At 32.7% G+C, this 10851-nt stretch overlaps 1 protein-coding gene across 3 annotated transcripts in view; it reads right to left on the bottom strand.

Moving 5' to 3' along the window:
• Positions 1-1580: 1580 nt before the first annotated feature.
• The window catches only part of LOC119638643, a 62018-nt gene continuing 52747 nt past the window's right edge, over positions 1581-10851 (bottom strand). For all 3 annotated transcript variants that reach the window (XM_038035547.1, XM_038035545.1, XM_038035546.1), the window contains 5 exons: positions 10164-10432; positions 9839-10077; positions 2334-2564; positions 1973-2271; positions 1581-1884 (listed from right to left, as the gene is read on the bottom strand). In XM_038035547.1, the coding sequence (XP_037891475.1) occupies positions 1619-1884; positions 1973-2271; positions 2334-2564; positions 9839-10077; positions 10164-10432 (1304 nt within the window). In that variant the 3' untranslated portion in view covers positions 1581-1618. The remainder of the gene's footprint in view (positions 1885-1972; positions 2272-2333; positions 2565-9838; positions 10078-10163; positions 10433-10851) is intronic.

A 10851-nucleotide genomic window follows, 5' to 3' on the forward strand; every position in this document is an offset into this window, starting at 1 on the left:
CCGTGTGCAAAGGAGAATATATATATATGTATATAATAAATATATAATTTATTCTATTTGTTTAAACATTGTTTTTTTTTGTTAAAGCACAAAATTGCCATTTGTTTTTACTATATTCCCTTTGATTCATCTTCTTATGATAACATTCGTAAACAAAAGTAAAATGTTTTTTCTCAGCAAGGATTGCCACTATTCAATAAAATTTACTGCAAATTCGTGTTAATATCCAAAAGTTGCAAATAAATTAAATGAAGCAACTCTGGTCTGTATCTAGTCACCAGGTGTTTATTTCTTGAGAACGCAGTTAAAAAGCAGATAAATTTATTTTGATAATTAAAAGAAGGTTTAAAAACGGAAATTGAAATGAATGAAAGAAAAATGAATATAATTTTAAAATAAGGATTTACAACAATGATAGGAAAAATTCTTTATATTGAAGTTAATTATTTTTTGCAACGAAGTTGTATTTTCTTTGAATTTAATAAAGGACGACATACCTGTTTTTTTTTCTTTTGCTTAAAGCTAACGAGTTTTATTAACCAGGATCAGATTTATTTTTATATCCATTAATAAAAAGTAAATATCCTTTATTTGTTTAGCAGAGGGTAACTAGACCACTTAAAGAGAAGCTCGGCTTTTTAGGAAGGAATTAAGCTGATTAGTAAAATTAAGGGTAGTCAGCGAAAACGTAGATATTCAAACATTCTCAGTTGTATGGAATTTTTATTTTCTCAGTTGTTTGGAATTTGTATACAAATTATTGAGAATATGGCTTTTTTTATGTTATTACACCTAGACTTGATTACAAACAGCTATGCTAACGAAAAAGCGATTACTCTAGGTAGCTTAGATTTTTTAGGAAACAACTAGCTTGATAAAGAAAAACCTTAGCTTAGTAAGAAGATGAGCATCTAAGCAGATGACCTAAAAGCCGCTACCAGCAGAAAACAGATACATAGATAAGCCAAGAACCTAGACCTCTCATCGATGAGACAAAATCTGAGCAAAAATCTGCAATGATTAGAAAGATGCTGGGCTAAGGTCAATTCGACCTTTGAACGTGATGTCTTAATAAATTGCTTTAGAAAATAAAACTATTGCAGACGATTTCAGTTTAAGTTAATAATTTTTAATTTTAATTATTTTAATAACTAATATTCATTTTATTTCTCGCTTGTATTTATGCTTAGTAATTAAACTTAGTAGACTAGTAGTGCTTAATTAATTTAAAAATTTTATAATTGGAAATTTAACAGATTTTTCCAAAAATAAAAATTTAACTCAAATCTATAAACTAGTATTAATTCGAATTTATTAAATATTTATAAAAAGAAAATATTATTGTTAGGAGAGACCAAAAAAATGGCAGTAATTTTTTCTTTTTTTTCTTCTCAATATTTCGTTTTAATTTCTTATTAAGAATTTTTGAAAAATTCTTTTTAATTCTATATCAAAAACCTGATTAAAATTAAGATTATTATAAGAATTGTATCAATTTAACAAAAATAATTTGTTTTTTTTTAAATTAGTTTTGCTAAATTAAGATCAATTACTATTTAAGAAAGAACAGATTTATATTATTTTTCGATTTCTTTTTTTTTTTTTTCTTGGAAATTATTTACAAATTTTTACAAAACATTAGAAGAATGGAAAGCATTAATATCACCATTGATAGTAAATTGTTAGCATTTGACAGACTACCGCTGCTGGCGTCTTCCAATTCTTTTTCATCGACTACAAAAGCTGGCACCGCTGACGGCAGTTGCGGTTCTTCGGCAGTAGTTTTCAATAAAGGTTCAGCGAAATTGCCGCGACTGTTACGAGCCAAACGTTGATTGGCTAATTTCAATTCACGTAATTTCTCCTCCAAACGTAAAACTTCATCTGGTTTAGGGTAAAGAAAATATTTTCATATTTCATTCATATATTATCTATCTATTCTATTGATGCTTGACTCGCTGACGTGACTTACTTCTGTTCACTCCTTCGACATCGTTAACTTTGATAAACATGGCCAGTGATATTTCGTAAACTTTATTTGTATCCATTAAAGGTGTTAGCTTCGTATCGCTAACTTCACGTTTTCTACGTCCATAACCGATTTGTCCATTCGAGCATTGAGTACCTAAACACTTGTCGAGGCAGACGTTAACCGTTGCACGGAACTGTACGTAGGAGGAATCGGGAAATTTGAATGCTTTAAATTTAGCACTTAATGTATCCCCATCGATGGTATTGAAATTTTCAAACAAATAAGGATCGACCGTACATCTTAATGAAAATGAAAAATAATTAAGAAAAATATTTCTCCTAAGGTTTCACGTAATAAATACCCTTTAAAAATAATAGTTTCCGAAAGCAGTCGTGTATCCGTAACTTCTAGATAGTTGACACCCAAGCCATAAACGGGAGCTGAATCACGATCTAAATTAATTTCCATAGTTAAAGGTGTCCCGGGAGTGACTGTTAAATCGCCTGTGACACGTTTGCCATTCTGACTGACTCCAATGGCGAGACGTGGTTCTGGTGCTCGTTCAGTTAACGATGTGGTAATTTCTAAATCACTGTAATCGAAAAATATAAAGAAAAAATTGAAAAGCAATCGAAGAGCAAGTAACCCACAAAAGGGTTTTCAAAAATATTTTGTTTGAATTGAACTTTTAGCGAGTCTGGACCTTAAGTCCTCAAGATCAATATCTAGTATACATTAAAAAACCTATTGACTAGAGTGAATTGGCAGCGTCTTCCCTCCTTGGCCTAGAATATCTATTGTGTGTTTCGTTTTCTGACTCAATTTTTGGTGTGTGAAAGACTGTCAGAGTTTCGGTGAATAAATCAGATACGGACGGATAGCCAGACAGAAATTCCTAAATCCATGCAGAGATTGTTTTCTTGCTTGTTTCCATGTGTTTGAATCAAAGGAAGAAGGCCAGCAGTGATGCTGATAACAAGTAAGAAGTGAAGTTAAACGCCCATCATTTCAAGTAAAAATACATTTTTCATTGATTTTAAGTACGTTATGGGTGTATTAGTTTGTGCGGGTTTTTGTAGTACACACCGTTATATCGACCCATTCAAAATCATTTTTTGAGTCTGTCCGTCTTTCCAAGTACTTTTTCCATTCAAGCTAGAGGCCGCAATTTTTGAGATATTTTGATGAAGCTGGGTATAGAGACGAATTTGGCCCAAGTATGAATCCTATTGTAAATGGTTCGGATCTGTCCACTTTTTCGATCACTTCCACGCAATTTACTTAATTAATATTATGTGGGTATTCTAAATTGGTGTGAAAACTTTCATCCAACTACAGGAATTTTTTGAACCCCTCTCATATAACGCTTCCTCCGAAAACTGAATCTTTATATAGTAAACAGGTGTAAATTTCAATATTTCATTATTCACAATAGGAAATTGACATAGACTAGAAATCCTTACCAAATTTGAACCATATAAGTCTGTTTTTTGGATACCAACGCATATAAGGATTCTTTGGAAGTTTTATAATGAAAATTTGTTCAATGTAGTAATTAAACATGAAAATTAAGTGGCAGAAAGTTGAACCACATAGATCTATTTCTTGAAAGTCACGCTATATAATATTTCTAACGAATAGTAAGCCCTTCCATAGAAGGTTTAATTTTTAATATTTTATACTGATAATTAATCCATCGTAGAAATTTAGCACAAAAATTAACGGTAAGGGAGTTGGACAGCATAAGTCTATTTTTTAGATCCTAACGTATATAGGAGCTATCATAAAAAGTAAGCGCCAATATGGAAAGAAAGTTCAATTTCTAGTTTTCCACGACGGAAACTGAAAAATATTAACAACTTTGGGAGGTAAACTAAGTTTGCAAAAATTTTGATCACGCCATGTTATATCTGGGGCATCCTCCAACATGGGGGCTGCCATGAAAAGTACGCTTTGAATTAAAATAGTGTGTAATGTCTGGTGCACTATCGCCAAAACGAATGAATAATTGTACTGGGCAAAGCGTAGGCCTAGGGTATCTAATGGTTGGTCTTGCCTGATTACAATATTCGCACTTTTTCAACTTTGTAATTTGTCGAAGAAAAGTTGTTACAACTTTTATTAATTTTTTTTTAAGTAAAATAAGCATAGGCATGATGGAGCTTTTCAGTCTGCTTTATGAAATTCAAATTGTCATCAGCAAATCAACGAATGAACACATGGACAGACGGACAGATTGAGACGAAAGCAGTTTGTAATGATTATTTTAGTAACGAATGGCGGAGAGAACTTTATCACCTTGAAGGTTTGTGAAGGTAACACTGTCTATTAGCATCTGAGTTCATCCGTTTTCCTTGATTTTGTGACAATTGGGTGGCGATTCAAAGTATTTCTGTTGGCTTGCGAAAGTTGATATTGACAAGTACACAAAACATTCGGAATTGATGACATAACTTTCAGCATTCCGCTCGACGTGTCATCTACGGATACTGAGGAAGAGCCCAGTTGTTTATTTTTTTTTGCTTGAATCCTAAGAAGCCAACAATGATGCTGTTGAGAAGAACTATCCTCGTTGGCGGATTAACTACACCATTGAGGAGATAATATTGAGTCCATCGGTATAATAAAGCTGATCTTCTATCCTAAATTCTTTTGCGTGTTGCACAGATCCGCATAAGCATAGCGTTTCCTGCACCACAAGTGGTGTAAAGCATAAAAAGCCTCCGTCTGCGTTTAGAAATATCTTTGTTTCCGTAAAGGACTTAAATTGTTAAGAGACAACATTGCAGATTGTTTTTAATTAAAGGAAACACCGTCAGGGTTGTGTTATTCTTAAAACAAGACTTGCTCGATATTCCATAGGTAAGTTCAATGGTATTCATCTACATGCACACACGCACACATATATGCAAGCTTACATATTCACACAACTGGCAATTATCATATTTATGATAACATATGTTGTGAAAAAAAAAAAAAAAAATAAAAAAACCAAAGAAAAAAACAATAACAACTATAACAACAAGTGATGAATTGTTTTCCTTTTTCTTTTTTTTTTTTTTTTTTAATATCTTCAAATGAAGCTCCTTGATGTGATACATACTCCTCTAGGCGAAACATGCGTATATTCCATGTGATGAATGATCCCTTCTTACTAAGAATTGCCACCATCAACAAGAATAAAAACAACACTAACAACAAAAACAAGAGTAAAATTTATAACACAAATTGCATGGTATGTTGTATCAATACAAATACATGCACATCACATAAACGATGACACACGATCTTAAGATAACATAATTATATACAATGCTTTGTTAGCATTATAGGCCAACGATGAAAAATTGCAAAGTAAAAATTGATTAAAAAGTATGTGAAAAATTAAATATTAATTGAATATGTCAGATACATACATGTATATACATATATATAAAACATGTCAAGACATTATAGTGGGCTTCAACATCAACTTTATTGTCCAACACTTATTATTCATATAACGACTTTTCAAAATGAGGTGTGTGTGTGTGTGTGTGTGGGTAGTGATCGAAAAAGTTGTCCAATTGGGAGCGTTCCTCCTTAGGGCAAAATATGACAATGTACCAAAATATCTTAAATATCTATAAGTTGAAAGCAATGCACTAAAACGAAAGGACGGACGGACAGGCTTAGATTGATTCAGAAAATGATTGTGAGATGATCGGTGTAGTAAAATGTTTTCGAGTCTTTCAGGGTGTTGCATACATACTCACAAACTTAATATACCTTTACGGCATCTACCAAAATATCTTAAATATCTGTAAGTTGAACATAATGAAATAAGACGGACAGACGGACGGACAAGCTCAGATCGATTCAGAAACTGACCCTAACGTGATCAGTATTATAAAAGGTTCTCTCGAGTAGTTCTGGGTGCTGCATACATTCTCACAAACTTAATATATTCTTATACCATGTACTAAAATTTCTTAAATATCTGTAAGGTGAGCACTATGAAATAGGACGAATAGACGGACACTTAAATTGATTCAGAAACTGATCCTGACATATTCGGTATAATAAAATGTTGCTCTATTTCAAGTCCTTGTGAGTGCAGCATATATGCGCACAGAATTAATATACCCTTAATATGCCACAAGTTATGTAAGGTATAACAATTTCTGAGTCATCGAAATTTCCAAGTATCCAAAAGGTGCTCTGATTGTTCTAGTGTAATGGGAACATAAAAAAATGTTCCCACTAAAAAGTGGGATATCAGTAAGGAAATGGAGGGAATTTTATTTTCACTTTGCATAAAGCGTATGCGTTAGATGCGTAATTTTTGATTGCTTTCAAGTGCATTAGTGGGAAAAGCCGGCTGATCTCCACTTTTTGCTTAGAAACAGTTGTAACTTGTAAACTCATCGTCAGAATGTCATGAAATTGGGACACTTATCGTTTGAAGGTTGACGGCATTGTCAACATTGTTATGTTAGACCGGATGATGTTTTTTTTGTTTTCATATTTTTAAAGTTGTGTTACCATGTGAGACCCGGCCACATTAAAACTTGATCTGTAGAAATGGAAAACACGCTATGTACAAACGTATTATGCTTTAACTTTTCATATTAACTTGGGCGCGTTCAAGACGGATGAATGAAGGAATAAGATTTCGAATTTGACATTCATTTAAATTAAACGAATGTTAGTAAGATTCTAATGTCGTTGTTTGGAAACTACAAGACCGTTTGACATGACCAGGCAGTGTCGAAAGAACGATATCGATCTAGCAGCGATCCAATCATCGACGCATTTTTGCATTTCTTCAGCATTTGAAAAGCCATGATGCGTCGACATGGTAATCTGATAAAGTGGTAATGAGAAGACGCAATGTCTGTTGACTACGCTGAATGCAGCAGAAATTTCCATACGAGCTGCGACAATGTGTCCTTGACAACTCTTGCCACGTATGGCCGAACGTTTTCAGGCAATAGGATGACTTTGCATCTTTTAACCGCTATTGCTGGTCTTTTTTGCAACAATACATCGTTCAATAGACGTCTTAAGTAACAGCTTCATTCGGTTTTAGGAGCACCTAACCCACTATACCATGTTGATCCCACCATATGCGCAGCATAAATATTCCGCTTTTGAAGCAGTTCGAAATGGCATTTTCAGTCAATTCCCTTCCTTTTGATCTTTCCCATTGCATGTAAACGTCTAGAACCAGTTGATTCGTCAATTGCTAAGCTATTCGCATGATCTTTGAGAGTATGGGTCAATAAGTCTTGCCGTCGAACTTTTTGCTCCCCCAAGCCGTTCTTCGTCATTGACATTAAAATCACCACTGAGATCGGTAGTTGAGATAGAATGAAGAAGCATCTCCATAAGCTTCTAATATTGTTTGATGGGCTTCAACAGCAGATTTCTTTAAATCAAACAACGAAAGTAATGAATGATGAAAATGCAAGCTTTGAGCTTTCCATGGTTAGCGTGGCGTCTGTATGTACTGAATAACCCAATAATAGTAAATGAAAATTTGCTATTTTATGTAGAGTGAGGACAAAATCAACGATGACGTTAACCGTTGTGTACATTGATACTTCTAATTGCTTGATCATTCTCATCAATAGATGCCGCTGATCAAAATACATGCAAGCTCTTGCTATACGTATATATGCAGATCCATTCTTACGCATATATATATATATACACAAATATATATATGCAGATCCATTCTTACGCATATATACATATATAGGTGTATGCACGCGTAAGAATTTGTCTGCATTGCTTTACATAAAATTTTACGTCAACGTCAATGATTTATTAAAATTTATATGTTTTCCGAATGACTGATGATGTCCAGGTGCGTAACAGAACGAATGAAGTAAAAATAAAGTGTATATACATATTAGAGCATCATATGAATTATAAAAAATTATCGCTCTTATGTATATCCGGTCAAAATAATTATCATTATTAACGTTGTTACTATACATTTTAGAAAATAAATTACAGCGTTAACGTTTATCAGCTGCACTTGATTAGTAATGCAATCTTTTTTTCTTTTTATTTTTTTTTTTTGGTTTTTTTTGCTCGTCATTGAACATTTTCATAAACTTGTTTTATCATTGTGTTTTTTGTAATTGAAGTATTCTTCTACATAGAGAGTTTAAATCATATTTTTTTTTCACTTTTTTGCGCCAAAAGTTCATCCTTTTCGATATTTCAATTTATTCCCTTTTAGCACTCAAGGAGTAATTATAATCTCTCATCGATTTGCTACTTTTCGATTTAAATTTAAGCGCTTTCTGGAAGAATTCCATTTGAAAACCAAAGAATGCTTAGGAAAAGCAAGAAAGTTGCTAAATAGTATTGAGTAACACTGACGAGCTATCTTTTTCCTCACATACTTACTACCAGCTACACGGCATTAAGTTCTAAGTGATAAAAATAGCACATAGCACATAGTAGCCGTTAAATAACAGTAAAGATTAATATCCACTCTTCGTTCTCCTTTCTTCAAAACAATATCTGGATAATCGAAGTTTTTACTTATTAAACGATTCTCGGTTAGTTTTAGGATAATGGGTAGATAAAAAAAAGAAAAATATTTAAACCTTCAACCACCACAAAGAGAAATGAAAAATTCTTTCATTTACGCAAAAGCGATTAGAAATATATAAATTTTCAGTACCGATCCTTATCCCGTCTGACTGAAAAGTGAACAGAATAAGCTATAAACATAAGCAAATGGTCAAAATGGCATAAAAAATATTTCAATATTTGCGAAAGATATATTTTTATACCTTGGACCACTTGTGATGCGAGATCATATTAAGTCTGTGCGGATGTATGCAACAGTCAGAAGGACTTAAGATAAACCAATCTTTGATTATACCGGTTAATTCGGAATCATTTTCTGAATCGAACTAAATTAGTCTGTCCGTCCGTTCATGTACTCTTCAACCTAAAGTTCAAAATTTTCGAAATATTTTGATAAAATTTTGAAACAGCGACATGTTTTCACTCAAGGACGAACTCTGTCCACTTCTCTCTGTCCTCCATTTTGGCAAGCCGACATGGAGGATGGTGTAGGATTAAAGTGGAATAAAGTATTTACTTTATCACTGGTGTCTAATGGAATGTACAAAGTGATCTCGTTTAAGATTGGTTGCTTGACAAGCCAGTTGAACATTTTTTCCACTCTTGTCCTGCTCTACTAAATAAAGAACACTGGTCCTTGGCAGAACACTTTCCGTTGATGAATAGAATCTCTCTGCAATTATTGTAAACTTCACTAAGAAGGACCTTTTCAACCCTGTTCAAATAAATCGCCAGCGTAAGGCAGGAGTTTAGTGTGCGATTAAATCAATAATGTAAAATGGAAGCCAGTTACTTTATGAAGAGGATCGTTAAAATCAACCGTTATGTACACTGGTATTTCCCATTTCTTTATCATTTTATCGGTAGAAATTCCTGATCAAAATTTTTGCAAATACTTAATATTTTCATAAAAGTTGAGCAGTAATGGAAACTCAGCCGGCAAAGGGTTAACATAATTTTTTGTGCACACTTACCATATAAAAAAAAAAAATAAATAAAAATAAAAAAAGAGAGATCATTGTACCATTTCTACTGACATAATTTTCTCAATTTTTTTCTACAATCAATAAAGCAAAAAAAAAAAAAAAAAAAAATTTATTAAATAATAATTAATAATAAAACTTATTTGGTTATTATTAAACAAAAAATAAAAAAATAAAAGTATATTAAATAATAATTCAAACAAAACAAAAAAAAAAAAAAATCTATTATAATAAAAGAAAAAAAATAAATAACAACAAGCCGGTTTTTTTGCCATACTTTTATGAAACTTACTCGGGTTCTTGAAAGCCAGCCGGTAAAACATCACGTCGCGTAATGTCGTGGTGCTGTTGCAATGATGACGGCTGCTGCTGCTGTTGTTGTTGTTGTTGCAGTATAAAGCGTGGTGGCTCGCGGCTAGTTTTATTCATCATTAGATTATAAACCGGACCAGTGGTAATGCATTTAACACTGACTATTTCTTTGCCATTTTGAGATTCGATAATAATTTTGTGGTAATAGACTTTTTTACCCTAGAAAAAAAAAAAAAATTAACAAACAAACAAAGACAAGAACTATAAAAACATATACATATATATGGTTAATAATTGTTATTTACCGTTAACTGATTAACCATACGCGTGACACCGCATTCATAGAAATCACTTAACGATAAACGGAAAATGGCCAAAGACGCATTTATTTCAGGATGGCAACGTTCATCCGGATAACCTTTAAGGCCTTCCAAATAAATTTGTGGCTCTTCAGTAAAGTTTTGACTATTACTGGCAGTGTTCGTGCTACTGTTGCTTGTTTCATGTTCATTAATTTCGGGTAAACCAATTTCAACGCGCATTAAATCTTCGCTACAATGAACTTTATGAGTGCCTGTAAACAAAAAAAAAAAACAAACAATTTGCAAAAGCGAAAACTTCGTTTTGTTAATTCATTGAAAATTTAAAAAAAAAAAAAAAAAACAATTTTAAATTAAAACAAATAAAAAAATTATAGCTGAGCAAGGCCGATACCAGATCGACTGATACAATTCTTATTTTAGTGATTATAGTTCGCCATCATATAACGATTCATTTAGAAAAAAGCCGTTACTTGAAAAGGAGCCTTAGAACCAGACTTTTGTAGTTCAAGTAATCCGAAGCAAATTTCCATCCTATAAAATTCAAAGCTATGATCCTATTATAGAAAGTCTTACATGTTTTCGGAAAAGTGGTAAGAAGGGAGGTCCCCCCTATAAAATTCCAAGCTATGATCTTATTATAGAATGTGTTACATTTCTTAGGGATGAGAGG

The sequence above is a fragment of the Glossina fuscipes genome, unplaced genomic scaffold (assembly GCF_014805625.2).
Source record: "Glossina fuscipes isolate IAEA_lab_2018 unplaced genomic scaffold, Yale_Gfus_2 91, whole genome shotgun sequence".
Classification (NCBI taxonomy): domain Eukaryota; kingdom Metazoa; phylum Arthropoda; class Insecta; order Diptera; family Glossinidae; genus Glossina; species Glossina fuscipes.